The 18,289-nt window shown below is 41.1% G+C and overlaps 2 protein-coding genes across 3 annotated transcripts; one reads left to right on the top strand and one right to left on the bottom strand.

Moving 5' to 3' along the window:
- Positions 1-423: 423 nt before the first annotated feature.
- fam124b (family with sequence similarity 124B) lies at positions 424-4,850 on the top strand. Its single transcript, XM_077565037.1, has 7 exons — positions 424-870; positions 1,236-1,267; positions 1,601-1,810; positions 1,968-2,363; positions 2,435-2,631; positions 3,308-3,470; positions 3,542-4,850. The coding sequence occupies exons 1-7, from the start codon at positions 803-805 to the stop codon at positions 4,045-4,047; spliced, it is 1,572 nt and encodes a 523-aa protein (XP_077421163.1). The 5' UTR covers positions 424-802; the 3' UTR covers positions 4,048-4,850.
- Positions 4,851-4,937: 87 nt separating this feature from the next.
- Positions 4,938-18,232, bottom strand: mmp28 (matrix metallopeptidase 28). Of its 2 annotated transcripts, none has more exons than XM_077565038.1 (8): positions 17,851-18,232; positions 16,504-16,580; positions 14,908-15,107; positions 9,314-9,535; positions 8,149-8,394; positions 6,577-6,729; positions 5,721-5,888; positions 4,938-5,632 (listed from the first exon to the last, which is right to left on the bottom strand). In XM_077565038.1, exons 1-8 carry the CDS (start codon positions 17,956-17,958, stop codon positions 5,238-5,240), a joined length of 1,569 nt encoding a protein of 522 aa, XP_077421164.1. In that variant the 5' UTR covers positions 17,959-18,232; the 3' UTR covers positions 4,938-5,237. The 2 variants fall into 2 exon arrangements, with proteins under 2 accessions (XP_077421164.1, XP_077421165.1); XM_077565039.1 differs by lacking the exon at positions 17,851-18,232 and adding an exon at positions 17,081-17,820.
- Positions 18,233-18,289: the final 57 nt, after the last annotated feature.

The following is an 18,289-nucleotide window of genomic DNA, read 5'->3' as shown; positions in this document are numbered from 1 at the left end:
CCTCTGCAACCATCAATTAAATGTCCTTCAAGCTCGAACCACTCATTCATCTGAGGAGCTCTGCAAGGCATCCCACAAACCAAGTGCAACTCTCACTCACTAGCGTTTTGTTTCCAAGAACACTGGTCACACGTATTGTTTTAACTTTCAACTACTCACAACATGGTGTAACAAATAAATGAATGCAAAACCCCAGTGGCTGTGAAATAAAAAGTCTAAATAAGCGAAGTACAGATAGTATACAACTTAAATTATTATTGTATTGTTTATCGTAGTTTTGTTTCGTCGCATATCTTGCTGAAAATAATGGTTGCAACCTTCCTTAATGAGGGCGACCTCCGAAAAGCGAGCTAAAAAGTGGGCTATAATGCTCTTAGCGAGGTCTTAAACAATGGCTTTAAATTGAAGGCTTCCATACACTTTTCAATCTGTACAGCGTCCAAGGCCGTCTGGACTCTTTTGTCTGGTCGCACGTACGCCATCTGCTCGCCGTATTAGCGACGGCTTTAACACTTCGAGCCACCTCCTTTCGCCCAGTTTCAACTAACTCCACATCGACTTCTAGCCATTTTTCTTTTTGCGGGCTAGCTGAGTTAATAACATTACAGTGTGTCAGGCGAACCGAACAGTGTTGGGTTGCCCGGTGACGTAATCGCCCCAGCTTCTGCTTCTACTTTGGAGCAGCAGCAGGCGGCGGTCGGTCGGTCGGTCAAGAAGTCATCCAGGATGCTCTCGTCTTTCCCCGCAGCGTGTCAGCCGTCCCCGCCGAGACTTGGTCTGTATGTGAAAAGTGTGATGGGCCATGTTGACAAGAGTGCTGTTCAAGAGAGCGGAAGATGATACCGCGGACTCTGGAGCGGAAAGTGCCGAGTGAGTTGAAGCGTTGCTAGTGGTTTGCGTGAAGGTAGCTTCAGGCTAACGCCAGCTAGCCAACTTCGCCGTTTGATTGGAGCCACAATGGAAAGTAACTTTGTTTTAACCGCCTTCCATTTAATTTGCTTGCAACATTTTTTTCTTTATCGACGGTACCACGTTTAAATCTTATAGAGCCCTCTTGTGTAAGCGTTTTTTTTTTCTTTTTAAAGCGTCCTCGTGTAAGTTTACGAGCTCCTGATAGCTAATAATGCGTTGTCATGGCGACTGAAATGAAGCGGCAGGTGTCCAAACGCACCGCCACAAGATAGAGGCACCTTGTTTTTCAAAACACCAAATCCTGTTCTTCTCCTCTATTTTAGCTCGGACTCCAGTAGGATGTCAACATCTGCGGGTAAGTGTGCTTAATCCCTCCAACCTGATCAACAGCACTGAAAATTTGTCTCGTTTTGTTCACGTGTGTACCAGCACGTTGTCATTAGACACGCTCAACTTGTGTCCGCATCATTAGGTACACCTGCTGCACGAAATTAATGCTCCCTTTTGATTGAGACCGACAGATTTAGTCAGTTCAACAATTTGCATGGTGCCGTTTTACACTACTGAAAACTACCTGTTGCTTTTCCTTATGATAAAAATGTCTTTAGAGGTTGTTTAGACTCAAGGTTGCGTTTTAAATTCCTTGTAGTTTAGAATTAGCGCTGACGTTGGAATTTCTCGTCATTAGCTGAGCTGATGAGCCGGCGCGGCCGCAAGCATCACCATCAGCGTCTCCTGGTTCTCAACTTGCATCTGCTAGCCAACCCTGGAGACTCTTTGCTGCTGCAGCACAGCCTGGACCGGCTGCTGCGCTGGCTCTGCCCCAGCCTGCACGTCTTCCACGTGTCGGAAAGGGCTTCCCCACACCGAGGTTGCGCTCGTCCATGTCCGCTGGCCGGTAGGGGCTGACCTGAGCCTTCTCAGTGACATGATTAGGGTTGGCTTGGAAAGAGTTCATTTCAATCCATGCTATAAAAATGGACAGATGTTCTTGTCCTATAAATGTTTATTACCATTTTCCATTGCACAAATATCTTCCCTTGTTTTTTTTCCAGACTCCCCTTCCCTAGCCATTACTTTCTTTCTCCACGAGGCTTATGGAGAAGAGCGGATCCTCAAAGTTCTGGACTTTTTCCAGCGTCCCCCCTGGCAGTACCACCACACGGAGAGCTGTGGCAGCAAAGTGTCCGGGCTCCACATCTCCTCCGGCAGCTCGGCCGTCAACGCCCCGCTGAGGCCCTACCTCCTGCCCAGTCGGGACTTTTACAGCCTGGGCGCGGGGATGCCCGTGTGGGGCGTCCGCCCGGTGCACTGCGGCGGGGAGATCCTGCGGGTGACGCTCTACAGCGCCTACGACAACTACGAGGACGCCGTGCGCTTCTACGAGACGGTGCTGCAGCAGCAAGCGGAGGAGCAGAAGACGGACTTTTGCTGGTTCACCCTCCACGCGGGCAAGTTCTTCACATTTGGAACGGAATCCGCTTGGACTTTTGTCAACGTCGTGCTTTGTTCCTCCGTGCAGAGCCCGGCCTTTGCCTGCAGCTGGCAATCAAGCAGGTGTCGGCAGGGGTCCGCGTGGAGCCGTGCAACTCTGCCGTGCTGCAGTTCAGTGTGGATGAGATCGGCCAGTTGGTCCCCCTGCTGCCAAACCCGTGCACGCCCATCAGCACATCACGCTGGCAGACTGAAGACCTGGATGGGAACAAGGTTCTCTTCCAGGTAGGTCACTTGAAGGTGCTACTTTACTTCAGATGGATCGTACCTCCATTTAAGAACTGCTGTATACTTCCCATGCCATTCTATTGTGTTTATTCAAAACATTGTGCATTTTTGTGGAGCTCACAAAAAAAGCACAATATTCATTTGCATACAGCCACCAAAAAAAAGGAATTCGATTTTTTTTTTTTTCATATTGTCACCCTAAAATAATGGCCTAAAATCATATGTTGAATTTTTGTATAATAATTTATTTTATTTATTTATACATTCATTTATTTATTTTGCTTTGAACTCAGGATGCTTTTGGCCACCTGCTAAAATCAGCAACATCCTTAATTAAATAGATCATTCAGTTCTGTCCCTAAAATGAAATACATTATTAATAAATATGATCAGTATTTGGTCAATTTTTGTGTACGTGTTTTCTGTAAAAATTGGGAAGAGGGAGGATGACACAGTTTAACAACATTTGTATTTAAGTTTTAAAGGTAAAACAGTAGTCATGATGTCATCATGAGTGCGCTCCGTGTGTTCGTGCGTGCACGTCAATCACAAGAGCTTAAAGCTGTCAAAGCTGCCATATGCTGGATGCGTGTTTGTTAATTCTGCAGTTCTGCTCGCTTATCTTGCTTGAAAATCTCCCAATAGTAATCCTTCCATTCCTTCTGCGCTGCAGGTGAAAAGCCCAACACAAGCCAAGCCACCTTTGACCTCCGCTTTCCCCCTCACCTGCCCCACCGTGCCTCCCCGGGCCATGCAGATGAAGAGCGGAGGCCACGCCCAAAGCCTGTCGCCTAGCAACCTTCACGCTCCACCAGCCTGGCAAAGCCACAGACATAGTAAGAAGGCGACGGTCGCCACCGGCTCTTCGATTTCGATGCATCTCTAAGTGGTCGTCTTGTGTCCGCAGGTCCGAGGGCCGCCGGTGAGAGTACCCCGGAGAAGCCTCCGGGGAGCCAAGGATCAGGCAGCCTCTGCAGCACACCTCCAGGCAGCTCTTGCTACTCGTCCCAGCGCAGCAGCCCGGCCCCGCCCCCCTCCTCTAACTCCCCGCTGCGCCTCCCGCTCACCCGATCGCGGTCCCGTCTACTGCCGGAGGAGGACGAGGAGGAAGTGGGGGAGACCAATGTGGACACAGGGATCGCCGTGACCGCCGCCGTGACCGCCGCCGTGACTCGCTCTTCTTCCATGGAGCTTTTGAGTTTGTCTCAACCGCAGACACCCGCGGCCTTCGGACCCTCCAGGAAGTGGCTTACTTCGGCTTGCGACGACGACGACGTGAATTTCAGAACGCCGCGCGCGACTGCTTCCTCTTCCTGTTACGGCGAGGCCGGTGGCACCGCCGTGGAGCTTTTTGCCAAGACGCTGTCATCGCAGGCAAATACCGAGGAGCTAGCCGATGAGTTCTTCATCTGAAGACGCCGGAGAATTTCAAGTATTTCATGACTTGTAAATGCCACAGAAACAACACAAGTGTAAATAATTATCAATGAGTAGAGAGCAGTTAATGTTGTGTTAAGTTTTATTAGTGTTTTTGAGTGAGTGGTCGTCTGTCTGCATTGCGATGGGCTGGCGGCCAGTCCAGGGTGTACGTTTTTCTTGCTCAGTCAGCTGGCATGGGCGCCAGCTCACCCACAGACTGTAATGAGGATAAGCACTATAGAAAACGGGTGGAGCAATAGTTTTGTATATCTAGATGGAATTGATGACGTGTTTATTCTGTGAATAGGAAGTATTTTAACTCTTGACTGAAAAAAAAGCACAGAAACTGTGTCATGGAATTGAGCTAAAAATAGCAAATAGTATAAATGTTTTTTACAAAAATCCTTTCCTGCAGTATTTGTTCTAACGCCTATCAAATGATATTTGTATGTTTTGGAAATATGTGTACTGTACATTGTGGTCAACCGAAATTGCATCTGATGACCAACTTTAGGGGTGTTTGTTGAATAGACTGTACTATATTTCAATATGAGCTGTTAGAAATTGATGACAAGATAAAACCACTTTTTATTTATTTATCACAAGGCACAATATGAGTTTTGTGAGCAATATTTGTTGCCTTGTGCTTGTTTTGTGATTTCAAAGTGCAGCCTCGGCCTCCAACACCAAACCTTATTGATGTTGTAGTATTGCTCACACTTGTATTTGCTGCGTTGTGTCAAATTCCAAATCAACAGTATTATACATGGCTGTCAAATTAAAGGCTTTGAAATATATTGTGTGGTATTATTGGGGCTATTCAAGTGTTCACTTAAGTGCACAGTCTACACCTTTGTTCAAACATGGCTACAATTGCACATCTGTATAAAGTAATTTACTTTATTTATTAAATATTGCAATTATAAAGTGTAAAACAAGCCCCCCCCACCTGATATCTTTTCATGTACAGCCACAGGAGATCCTCTTTCAAGGAGTCTGTTCCTATGGCGCCAGTAACTAACACTGTCTTTCATTTAACTATGCGAATGCAGTTGTAATCTCATAATTAATAGTCTACATGTATGAGGGAGGTAAAAAAAAAAAACGCTTTTAGGCTATAAATATAAAACAATCAAATAGACAAGCAGTAAGTGCATATTAAGGATAGGCACGCCCTCTTCTGGTCAAAGTATGTCATTGCTGCGAGGAGCTTCACTACAACCAGTCCAATTGAGCTCTTTGGTCCACTGGCCCACTCTGGTGACTCGCACTTTTACTGGGTCAAATCTCCAGAAGTGGCGCTCCCTGAAAAAGTAGAGGCGCCCGTCCGGACGGCTCAGCGCCCCATTTGTACCCTGTGGCACGCCGGTCCAGTCTTTTAGCTTACGCGGGTAGTAGGGCTCCCGGCTCAGGGTTTGCAGGTTGAGAACAAAATAGCGGGAGCCTTTAAACAGTACCATGTGACCCAGAGGGGCGTAGAAGAAGGCGCAGTCCGGGTGGCGAGGTAGACCCGCATCAGTGCTCTGCCGGGGGAAGCCTGTGTCAAGAACTTGTCCCGTGTAGCGCCACATCCGCTTCCCTGGGGGAAAGATAACAAGCACTTCGTCTAAACATGCGAAACGGCCACAACACACCATCTCAACTGTATCATTAAAAAAAAAAAGTACCTTTAAAGAAGTACCACTTTGCGTCCAGCGGCGAGAAGGCGGCCGCCTCGATGGCTGCCGGGAGGTCAGCCCAACGCTGACGAAGAGGCAGCGGGCCGCTCACGTGCCCCTCAGCTGACACGTTCCAGTACACGCTTCCTCGGAACACCAGCACCGTCCCGTTGCCGTCTGGATTCAACACAATAACGGATTGTCAACAACAAACTGAGAAAGGCAGCTGCCTCCAGTGACCCTGAACAGAAAAATAAAGTCGCAAATAATACCAATGCTCATTTTATTGGTACAAATTACTCTCTTTTTTTTAATGTAATAATATTTCTTGTTTTGCATAGTATGTGAATCAGAATGAACAATTTGTATTAAAAACACTTTTAGGCCATAAATATAATACAGCAAAGTGAAAAACAGTAGCCTTATTTTTTACATATTCTCCACATCAAAAGTCATATGACAAAGTCCTGTAATTAGCTTCGGTGTCTTTACATAGTGTTACCAGCAGAGGGCGCATTGGCATTACGTTGTGTGAAACAAAAAAACTGTGTTTGTAAATCCTTTTCAACCTATATTCAATTGAATGCACAACAAAGACAATTATGTTTGAAATGAGAAACTTCTTGGCAAATATTCACTTATTTATCAGTTTGAACATAAAATATGCCGTCTTTGCTATACATTCAATTGAGTATAAGTTGAAAAGGATTTGCAAATCATTTCATTGTTTTTGTTTACATTTGACCCCACTTCATTGGACCACATAATGGCTATGTACTACTTTGTGATATTATTTTCTTCCCCACTAAAATCATGCTGGAAACAAACAAACGACACTGCTGCCTCCCTCCCAGTCAGGACTCACCCACAGTGACGGCATCAAAGACCCCTGACTGGCAATAGAGAGGCAGGCCGCTGCTTTTGTCAGACATGTGGACATCCATGAACTCCCACTCTTGCAGCGCGGCGTGCAGCGCCTCACCCGGCAGCCGCACCAGCACATCACCTGCCGGCTTGCCTGAACCATGAGAAGGGCAAAAAAGGTACCAAAAGCAGGAAAATTGTCTTTTTATCGGGAAAACTTAATTTGAGTTTGGTGACTGGGCTGCCAAATTTTGTGTGCCAAATTACAGTACCATTTGTGACTTTACAGATGTTGTTCACCAATGTGCAAACAAAACATTGTCTTATAAGGACAATAATTCTCACAACTGTACAACTACACACACACACACACACACACACACACACGCACACACATTGCTGGAAGCAGCTGTAACATGTCCACAGCTGTGCTTGTCGTCCTTGTCAGTTTACATTAACATGGAAGCAGCTGCAGCGTGCGCACGTGACGCCGTGCACTCACTATTACTAGAAAGTGAAAATCAACTTGATGCATTTTGTGAAGAAAACAAAAGGCAGCAGCTGGATCGCACCTGAACGCACAAACTTAACCGCACACGCCTGGATGAGCTGTTTAGGCACTTCATGAAAACATGTGAGGTGTCTTGGCTTGTTTTAAATAACAGTGGAAAGGAAACAACAATTTCAGATCACCACGAGGTGGAATAACAAACAAGAGTGAACGTGTTCACACATCATAATAGCTGAAAGGTATCATGTCGTGTTATATATATATATATATATGTATATATTAGGGGTGTCAAAATTTGTAAGTTAATTTTGATTTTTTTTTTACGCGCGATTAATGACCGCACCTTAATAAGCAATAATACATTTAATAATAATGTAAATTATTTTATAGATGGAGACTGGGGTCAACTTAGTTACTTCATGTTAAAGATTAGATAGCTCTTAATATGAAAAGAAAAATGCACTGAGCTGTCACCAACGTCTTACAAATGCAATCATGCCATCTAGTGGCAGAAAAATGACCTCAACACAAATCAATATCACACTCATTTTTTTACAGTACAGTACATCTTTTTAATTTTAATTAAATTTTAGGAGTTATGAAATTAATGTAAAAAAAATGACTAAAAGATGCAGCCATATTTCTATTAGTTTAAAAAAAAATCCACATTTATGCTAACAAGACTAGGAAAACTTTAAAATATTTTATTGTACATTTTATTGAACATTTAGAATAGATATAAAATTTGCGATTAATCATGAGTTAACTATTGAAGTCATGCGATTAATTATGATTAAAAAAAATTAATCGTGTGTGTGTAGTCTTGTTTTTGTTACATAATGGGGCCAACATTCTGGGATTTCACAGAGTTGTGGGGCCCACCCGTGCATGTGGGGATATATATATATATATATATATATATATATATATATATATATATATATATATATATATATGGATGGATGGATAGATAGATAGATAGATAGATAGATAGATAGATAGATAGATAGATAGATAGATAGATAGATAGATAGATAGATAGATAGATGCATATCATCTCACCGTACAGCTGCTGCACAGCCAGGATGTCATCCCAGCTCATGACCAGACTGCGACCCAGCTTCCTGTAGTACGGCGACATGAGAGCGTGACGCACAGGCGAGTGCTCCAGACCCAGAGTGTGTCCGATCTCGTGCGCCATCACCATGAACAGATTGTGGCCCTTATGTCCGTTTAGGGTCCACCTCTCTGCCTTGTCAAAATGGGCCTCCCCTCGGCGGGGCAGGAAGGCGTGAGCCAGGGTTCCCCCTGAAAGGCAAAGACACCATCAACAAATTTCACTTTTAAATGCACAGGAAGAGGAAAAACAAGGTATAAAATGACAATTAAAAAGTTTTTCAATTATATAAATGTGATTTTTTTTTTATTATAATTAAAATCGCAGCTGAAAATTTGAGTTTTTTGGCCATTAATTTTAAATCATGAAAACAAGTCACACTTTTGGGGGGGGGGGGGGGGAAATAATAATCTTATGAGAATAAAGTCATAATTTAATGAGGGGAAGCAAGTGAGTTTATATATATATATATATATATATATATATATATATATATATATATATATATATATATATATATATATATATATATATATATATTTTTTATAAATATAGGACTTTTTATGTGTCAAAATATAATGACGTTATTGTGACAGCTTACAGTAGTTTACAGTTCACCTGCGGCTCCAATGCAGACAAGCAGTGGAGGAAGTGCATGAATGTTTCTCGTAAAACACAATTTATTGTCATATTATCTTCTTTCTCTTTTTTTGCACATTGTTTACTGAAATTGGGAATGGCAGAAAAGCATAGAGCAAGAAGAGTTTCTCTGACTCTCTCTTGGGGTAGCAGTTTTAATAAATAAATAAATAAATAAATAAAAGGATTTCTATAATCATGCAGAAGATAATTAGCAAAACCCCTTCAAATGTTTGTTTTATATCCAGAAGAATTATTTGTTTTATTGTTTGAATTAGCTCTGGATCAAGTTGAATGCAATAGGAGCACTGTAAAGATTCCAAAATGTTAGCAACCAAAGGGTTATATATTAGAAAACTAATATTAAAAAAATAAATAAATAAATTGATAGCTGGATAGCTAAAACCGACTGAACCATCCAATGTGGCGAGGCTTTGCAATTATCAGAGGGAAATTCACTTTGTCAGAGACCTGGCCCGTCAAAGGCGTTGCCGGCCCCGTCATTGTGGTCGCCCTCATAAAAGGCCAGCCGGATGTCAGCGGGCCCTTCGGGGGCCTCCTTGAACGCCAGGCCTGATACATTGCTCCACAGCTGGAAAGCGGCGCTCACTGTCAGTCGCACAGAGCCCAGAGACAGGTGGCTGGGCCAGTTCACGATCTGGTAGGACAGCTGATGCTTGGACCACTTGTCAGCTACACACACACACACACACACACACACACACACGACAAATAAGGTATACAAGTATTAAACGACAAAATATGCGATTTTCAATTCAAGGTGCCTTGCACCATACTGCCCAGCAACACTCCATTCCGTGGGCCCCGCCCCTCACCACATACACAATGAATGGGTCTTCATTAACCAAGGAAGCATGTTTTGGTGAGACTAGATTATCCAAAGAAACTACTCAACTGAGATCTGTTTTTTTAATAGTATTATTTTAACAAAATTTTACTTCTGTAAAAAATTTTTTTTTAAAAAGGCACTAAATATTGGTCTTTTCATTTTTACATGAGATTTGTTGTCTAATAGCATTATTTCAACCAAATTTATTTCTGTAAAAATTAGGCGTTGAATTGGTCTTGTCATTTTTACATGAGATTTGTTTTTATAATTTTATAATTTTAACCTTTTTTTCTGTAAAAAAATAAAATAAAAAGCAATAAATATTGGTCTTTTTTTTTTTTTACATATTTTTTTAATAGTATTATTTTAACCAAATTCATTTCTGTAAGAATTATACGCTAAATATTGGTCTTGTCTTTTTTACATGAGATTTGTTTTTATAATTGTATTATTTTAACCTTTTTTTCTGTAAAAAAAAAAAAAAAAAAGAAAGAAATTAAGCATTAAATATTGGTCTTTTCCTTTTTACATATTTGTTTTTTTAATAGTGTTATCTTAATCACATTTGTTTCTGTAAAAATTAGGCACTGAATATTGGTCTTTTCATTTTTATGAGATATGTTTTTTTTAATAGTATTATTTTAACCAAATTTATTCCTGTAAAAATTAGGCACTAAATATTGGTGTTTTCATTTTTACACAAGATTAGTTCTTTTTTAATAGCATTATTTTAATCGAATTTATTTCTGTAAAAAAAAGGCACTAAATATTGTTTTTTTCTTTCATTTTGACAAAGCGAGACTATGCTTACACCTTGTAATTCCATCTACCACATGACAAATTACCAGGTATTGCCTGTTGTTTTTAAGCAAAGCCCCGACTTACAAATGCAAATTATATATTATCCATAAAAGCAGACTCAATGTCTCAGCTAACAAGCACTATTGAGTACATGTTGACTCCTCTGTGATTTTTACTGTTCACACATACTGTATGTGCATGTGGTCATGAACATACCGAACCCATATCTGTTTATGGATACAGAGAAGTAGAGGAAATGGAGTACATTCAGCTGCTCTTGAATTTACACAAGTAATCCTGCAGCGCACACACAGGAATACACAACGTGGTAATCTGCGACCACAGCAAACATACAAATGCAGCCAGGCATGCTACAGTATACACATCCACAGCACGCAGACACAGCGGCTACATGGCAGGAAACCATTTTTAGAAACATTTGGGCAAAACGTTTGCGACATCCAGCAACTCATTTACAGTAACAGAGTATGACTTCGAGACTTCCATATCTCAAGTCAAGGCTTTGCATCTGAGCGTGTTCTGGCAGTTGTCAAGCGAGATGGCAGCATGACGGAACGTTGGAATAAGTATGGATAAACACAGTCCTCCTTTATAGTGGAGGCTATTAAGATAATGACCTCATTCGAGTACTGGCAGGCCTTAAGTTTTGTCTCCACACTGTTTGAAATTCTCTTTTGCAGTGAAATAAACGCACATAAAAAGAGTGGAGGAGTGTGAGTGTGGCTTGCCAGCATCTTGGGCAAATTAGTTTGTAACTGTCCATCCACCCATTTTCTATTGCAGGTGAACTCAAGTCTAAAGTCTTATCGAGATGTGGAGAACAAAACACAAAAAATAAGGAAAACTAATATAGTTTCCTTTGAGAACAAAGAGCAAAAAAAGAGGGCGGAGGTGGAGAAATACAGTCCATGTATGATTTGAGTCCAGGCGCCTTCTCTCCTACTTCCCCATAGTAAGAAGGTCCCAGTGGACAGCTGAGAGGCCAGGAAGTCAGAAACACACGACATTCCTCCACTTCCCTTATGGAAGCAATTGCAATGATGCGCAGTGTGGCGGCGGTGTTGTTATCTCGGCCATTAGGAAGTGACTCCGATGAGCAGATAACACGAGTTATTGTTTGTGGACAAGCTGACCGGGTTACTGGTGCTGAGACACCGGTTAACTTACTTTACTTGGTGGAAAGTGCAGAAGAAAGTCGGCTGAGGGAGAAATACAGTCATGAGAAAATTTGCACTTCTGGGCTGTTAACCCTAAATTAAACTTAAGCCTTTGATTTTAGCTTTTATGAAAGGTACAGAATTTCAACCTTTCATCGGACTTGAGTAAATCAATTTCTTCTGCTGCCATTTTAAAGGCTATGGGGCCTCTCACGCACCGTATTTAAAGAGAATAAGCGGATCCGCTTCAATTGAGAGTGAATCAAGTCAGCTGTGTTAACACCCACAACGGCGCAAAACACACTTTTTTACAAAAACCAACACAGTCCTGAGCCGTTTGACAGCTGACCATGGAAATAGATGATGAAAATAGATTCCTCAGACTTTCTCTTTCAAAACAAACTATTTTAAGGGACTCAATGATTTTCTGGGGTTAAAATGTGAGGTTGTTTTTTTTTGTATTTAAAAATGGTACAAAAATGTCACAAAAGCTTATTGTTGGTGTGCAATAGAAAGGCAAGACAGAGTTTATAGGTGTTGAGGTCACGGCACCTGCGAAAACGACCGCCTCGCACTCGTATCACGCTCGTCGCACTTATCGAGGACGTGGGTGGTGGAATGTCAGCTCTGTAAATATTAGTGAGAACATCCAGCACATCACACGAGTCAAGGTTTGTTTTGCTACTTGCTCAGAAGCGGTGGCAGCATTCACACATTCATTGCAGTTGAAAGTGAAAAAGGCAGACAAACGTGTGGCATTCGTATTTGGCCACAGCTCGGAGCTGCTCAGATCTTAGTGTTCAGGTCAGACTATTGAATATTTAAGAGACAATACTGTAGTTAAAAAAGAAATATGACCAAAATGTTATGTGGATGCTAGCACAAATTTGTGTAACATTCATGATACTGAACCCTTGCTAGTACATCTCAGTTCTATCATATGTACCATGATGAGTGCATTTGAGATGAACAAAACATTGAGTGAGTGGTGAATGCGTTTGCCAGATGGAACATGTCAAGGCACCAACATGAAGCGGCAGCGGCACACATCAGCCATCACTGCATTCCCCGAACATTAGCCAACTCCTGATGTGACACTGAGGAATGCACGACTTCACACAACGCAAGGCTGCAGGAAATCAGGGTTAGAATAGTTTAGATTTTAGTTTGTTTTGCACTATATATTTTTTTTTAAATCAGCATTTTTTTTTACAGCAAGTCTGTTTGGTTTTATGAGTTATTAAATGGTTTTAGTTTAGTTTTTAGTATTAATTAAATTGTGTGTGTATATATATACACATACACACACACACACATACAACAACAAGAAAACAGTCACCAATTATTGCGTAATAAGTAAAATAAATTACAATTCTCAAACAAACAACGGATCTTGTTTCTTCTGTAACTACGGACAACCCAGAAATCTCATATATTTCGATTGACAAAAAAAAAATTAAGGACAGGAAGTTTTAGTTAATTTTATAAACACAAGATATAGTTTTAGTAGGTTTTCATTTTTTAAAGCATCTTCGTTTGTTCAATTTTCGTTTTGTTCTTTTGTCTGTTTTATCATAACTCTGCCTTCACGTGCTATGGGAAAGATGGACCTTACCACTCGGAAACTCCTAATTACGACCGAGTTCTGTTCATGTGATTTTGTTGTTATAGCAAAATTGTGTATACTACATAATTGTGTAGATTCTAAAAAAAAAACTGCTGTGCTAGCGGACGTTAACGCCCTTATAAGTGTTAATATTTCTTGCCATTCACAATTCCTTCGGCGCTCTCCGCCATTTTGAAACTTGAATAGTTCTCTCAACTCGGAAACTCGGGTATCAAAATAAATTCCCAGTTGTCCAGTAGAAAATACGACATGTCGGAAGTCGGACTTTTCCGACTTCAAACCAGGAAGAATATAAGGGAACGCCCCCTTGAACTCGGAAATCCCACTTGCGAAGTGTGTGTGTGTGTGTGTGTTTACCCCGACTTCACCGACGGACTACAAGTGACGTCACTCTACAATGGCGACCCCTTTGGAAACACAGACCGTGAATGGTAAAACATAATTTGCTTGAGTATAAAACTAGATAGCTTTCTTCATTCATAAATATTGGACATAACTTCACGTAACACAACGTGCGTGACAGTATGCCGCCATCTCCCTGCATGAAATTATACGGTGAACTACTATGCTTATGAAATAAGATAAAAACAATAAATTAAGCAAAATTGCTGGGGGTCAAAATGAGTTTTGAAGACCAAAAAAACAATTAATCACTATCCGCCATTTTGGTTGTTTACTTTCGCCTTGAACGGTTTCAGGTCAGAACTTTGGAAAAACAACTCAATTGCAGCATTAGAAAAACTTTAGCTTTTAACAAAAATTAATACTATAGTTACAACGTAAATATTCAGTAAAAACATCCTATATAATACTAATTGGTATTATTTTTTATAAACATTTCTGAGGTTTCAGGTTTGAATTTTGGTTGTGGCCTGCTTGTATGGAGTTTATGGAAAATGCATGCTTGTGATGCGTTTTTTTTTCTTCCATGATTATGACTTGTGTAGAGTAAGGATATAAGATCTAATATTGGGAGAGAAAACATGTGCATGTGCAGGCTTTTATAAGATCAGGGGAGGGCAATCATCACAAATGTTAATTCAAGTGCACTAAACTAGCAACAGAGGACTTCATTATTTCAAAGCGTCTGTAAGAAATTTGGCATTTTAAGGCTGTTCTTAACTGCGGTTAAACAGGGCAGTGTTTTGTTTAGCCACGTTAAATTGCACTGACCTTTCCAGCCATAAATACTTTTCCAGCTGTGTTTGAAGCAGAACATTAGGATATCACCCTAAAGGCCTGTCTGTAATTTACATAAAGCATTTAAGGAGGAAAATCAAAGTGCTTTAACAGGGAGAGAACCATTGGAATACTGCTTGAAAACGTTACATGTTTACTTTTTACAGCTGATTGTCATAAACTGCATGATTTTAATCCCGAAAAGACGATGCCTAGAGATTGACAATAAATGGTAAAGAATCAGGTATACTGACAAAGGCAACATGACAAACTGGACCATCCCCTTAGCTCTGTAAAGAGATTTAAGTTAACAAAGGTGGAGTCGCCCTGTTAAATACTAAGTGAGTGCTCCAGCGCAAAGCAACCTCCTCACCAGGACAAAGACGGCCCACATCTATGAAGCACATTTGAAAATAAACAAACACGCAACCTTTTACTGTAGAGCGCTTCCTCCGGTGCCATGGCGTTCCTGCCGCAGAACTCCTTGCAGTGAAGATGACGTTTACCCTCTGGGTCCACACCTGCTGGCTGCCCGTATCCGACACGCCGCAGCGCGGCTCGGACATCTGCCTCAGGGTGGCGCTGTCTAATTCACCTGTCACGGGCAGGCGAGACAACCACTGGAATTCGCTAAGAAGAGAAGAAGGCAAATGTTTGCATCATGCTGAATTCCTTACACACATTTTTGAGATGCCATTTTGAAATAATAACACGCTACAGTGGGGATAGCATAGTGGGCTAGTGGTTAGCATGGCTTGCCATCTTGAATCTTGAATCTGTGTGGAATTCGCATGTTGTAACCTAACTTCAAAAAACATGCATGTAACGTTAACTGACGACTGTAAATTGTCTAATTGGGTGAATGTGAGTGTTAATATAGATTTTTTTATTTAATGCTTTATTTAACAGGGACAATGCAGTCAAACAAGCTTGGAGCTTTATTAGCGCAAATTTTCCACTCCAGTCGGTTGGGAAACAGCAATAAAAATATATACAGTATTTCAGACTCATGAATTGAAATTTTGTTGCTGTTGTTGTTGTTTTTGGGGGGCAACTAAGATTTAGGTCACAATGCTGCTTAATGAAATGCCTTTGTGTTTTTACTTTAACCAGGTTTTAGTTAGTAAAATCTAAGTATATACTTTTTTCTTTTTTTTCTTTTTTGTTTGGTGGTATTTCATGAGATTTTTCTGATGTAAAAACATATACAGTATTTCATATCTATGAATTGAAATACTTTTTGTTGTTGTTTGTTTTTTTGTTTTTGTTTTTGTGGGGGGCGGGGTAACATTTATGTCACAATGCTGCTTAATTAAATCACTTTGCGGGGTTTTCTTTAACCGGGTTTTAGTTCTTGCAGCGAATATACTTCATTTAAAATCTAGGTACAGTATATACTTAAAAAAATTATAATCTTTTTTTTCGTTTGGTGGTGTTTCATGAGATTTTTCTGATGTAAAATATGTTAAGGTTGGGAAACAGCTAGCATTAAAAACATATACAGTATTTCAGACCTTTCTTTTGGGGGGAGGTAACATTTAGGTCACAATGCTGCTTAATTAAATTCCTTTGAGTCAAAATATCAAGCTTTACAGACAAATTGGGGGCGCAGATATTCAAGCTAGATAAAGTGTAAGACAGATGTGAAAACTTCAAATCCAGAGACCACAGTGGCATTGTGCAAATGAATGCACCCTGTTGCCCAAAATCAAGTGCATAGTTTGACTAACTAAGCTTTAAGTCTAAGCCTACCTGTGAGCATGTTCAATCGTTTTCCGTTACTGTACTGGCAAGAGTGCAGGCTAAGAGACGAGGTTCCTAAAATTCTTGGATGGTTCAGGGAGGGTTCAGGAAAGGTTTGCTGTTTAGAAGTGAGTGAGGGTATGGTTTGCACAGACCTTGGGGGCCTTTTACCACGCCAGGCCTCCACCCACTGATTAACACAGGGTACCATTTGGCTCTCTCCGCCGCACATAAATCTGTCACATTACATCATGAGTGCGGGGCGATGAGATAAAGAACTCACCGGATTGCTGACTGCATCTCAACTGCATTGTGGATGAAGTTGTCATCATGAAGGTAGCCATACTTTTCCAGAAATGCCTGCAATTGATATCATGATAATCAATAAACCAAACACTAATGATGATGCTTACTTCTGATCTTCTGGCTTTCAATTACAACATTATTTCTGGAAATCTGTCCCATAAATAAACAAAATATGGATCAAGCATCAAGCCCAAAGACATAATCTGCTTTATGGTGTGAAGCCAGATGGAGCATGCAAACGCAACGGGTAACTTGGTACATGGTGACAAAGAGTGGTGCATTCGGTTTGACATGATTTGTTCATCACGGTGCTTGTTCAGACACTAGCACAGGTTCTATGATTACAGATGTGTTTGAAGGTGGAAGGAAATTAAAATAAAAGGGGTGGAAGAAATGAATGTGCAATATAAATGTCTTTTTGTCTGACTACACGCAAAGAATGATGCCAGAGGGTATTGTTTAATGGAGGGGAGACATAAAGCCAACATGCAGCAACCAGAGATGAGGCTTGAACAGCAAAACAAAGTGTGGATATAAATACAAAGTTGACACACCCCTGTTCAAACGCCAGTTTTTGTGATCTAAAATGAAATCAAAATAAACCATTTCACCACCCAACTCAACTGAATTTTAAAATACATTTTTGAGAAGGGTGGGAGGGAAAATAACTAAGCAATGGTTGCACAAGTGTGTACATCCACATATAACTGGAGACATGGCTGTGTTCAGAATTAAACATTTACAATTAAACACTTGTGAAATGAGAGTCAGTACACACCTGCCAGAATTTAAAAGTGTCTGATTAAGCCCAAGGAAATTTCAGATGTTCTTGTACCTTGACTATAGTCCCTGACTAGCAATGCATCACTGTATGTATGGTGTTTATGACTGTTTGCATCATAAATCATACTTTCTTTCTAACTTATGGCCAAAAGATCAACCAGGTGGGAGAGGAGAGAGCGGACAGATAGACTCTATCGAGTGATGGAAAATTTTAGTGTTCTCAATACTGACAGAATGGAAGTTTGTGTTTCCTTGGTAAAATGTTATCTACAGCCACAAACAAGCCAATAAGAGCATGTACATTTCCTGTTTTGTTGACGGCTGGTAATTTACCCAGGAGAGCTCCAAATTGCAAACGGAGTTGCTCAAAATATAAAATGCCACACAAAGGTTAGCTATTGAATTATGATTAAAGTATACCAACATAATGCAGTCCATTTTCTGTCTTTACATATATTTTTTTATATACAGTAACTGTATTCTTATAAGATCAATATGGCGAATATGGTTACAACAGATAAGGTGAACAGTGAGCGAGTACCTCTGGGTCGAGCAGTGGAGAACCGCATGCAGTGCGCGCGCTGATTAAGCAGGTCACAGTCAGGACCCAGGCGGGCTTCACGCTGCTTCCAGTTCGGTACCGGTTCATAGTCGTGGAGCGGCCACCGTGTTGGCACACGGCACATTAGTGTTCGACTTACGGACTTGTCATTACTGTGGTTACGAGGTGGACGACTGAGTTTAGAGTCTACAGTCTCCATCCGCGTGGCAGTGACTGACTTGGGAAGGCAGAGAATGGCCCCGCCCACCTTGTTAAAGCCTGCGCGTGAATGTGAATAAAACGCGCACGCCTGCTCCTTTTTACAGCTGAGCTTCACTCCAACTCGAAGTTTAGACACATAATTGTACGTACTTCGTTTAGCCAATCATCTGAATAGTTTCGTGCCTAACAAGCTTATTTTTGTGTGTGTAAATGCAGC

Source organism: Vanacampus margaritifer, chromosome 5 (assembly GCF_051991255.1).
Source record: "Vanacampus margaritifer isolate UIUO_Vmar chromosome 5, RoL_Vmar_1.0, whole genome shotgun sequence".
Lineage (NCBI taxonomy): Eukaryota > Metazoa > Chordata > Actinopteri > Syngnathiformes > Syngnathidae > Vanacampus > Vanacampus margaritifer.
The sequence above is the reverse complement of the archived record's forward strand: the minus strand, read 5'-3'. Positions and strand labels throughout refer to the sequence as shown.

Bases quoted from the DNA above. Each gene is read 5' to 3' on its own strand.
- mmp28 (XM_077565038.1), bottom strand. From the start codon at position 17,958: ATGAACCGGTACCGAACTGGAAGCAGCGTGAAGCCCGCCTGGGTCCTG. The intron at 15,108-16,503 runs GTGAGTTCTTTA...TTCTCTTCTTAG, and splicing joins GAGATGCAGTCAGCAATCCG to CGAATTCCAGTGGTTGTCTC. The intron at 6,730-8,148 runs GTGAGATGATAT...CTCATGGTTCAG, and splicing joins GGCTGTGCAGCAGCTGTACG to GCAAGCCGGCAGGTGATGTG.
- fam124b (XM_077565037.1), top strand. From the start codon at position 803: ATGTTGACAAGAGTGCTGTTCAAGAGAGCGGAAGATGATACCGCGGAC. The intron at 871-1,235 runs GTGAGTTGAAGC...CCTCTATTTTAG, and splicing joins TCTGGAGCGGAAAGTGCCGA to CTCGGACTCCAGTAGGATGT. The intron at 1,268-1,600 runs GTAAGTGTGCTT...TCTCGTCATTAG, and splicing joins TAGGATGTCAACATCTGCGG to CTGAGCTGATGAGCCGGCGC.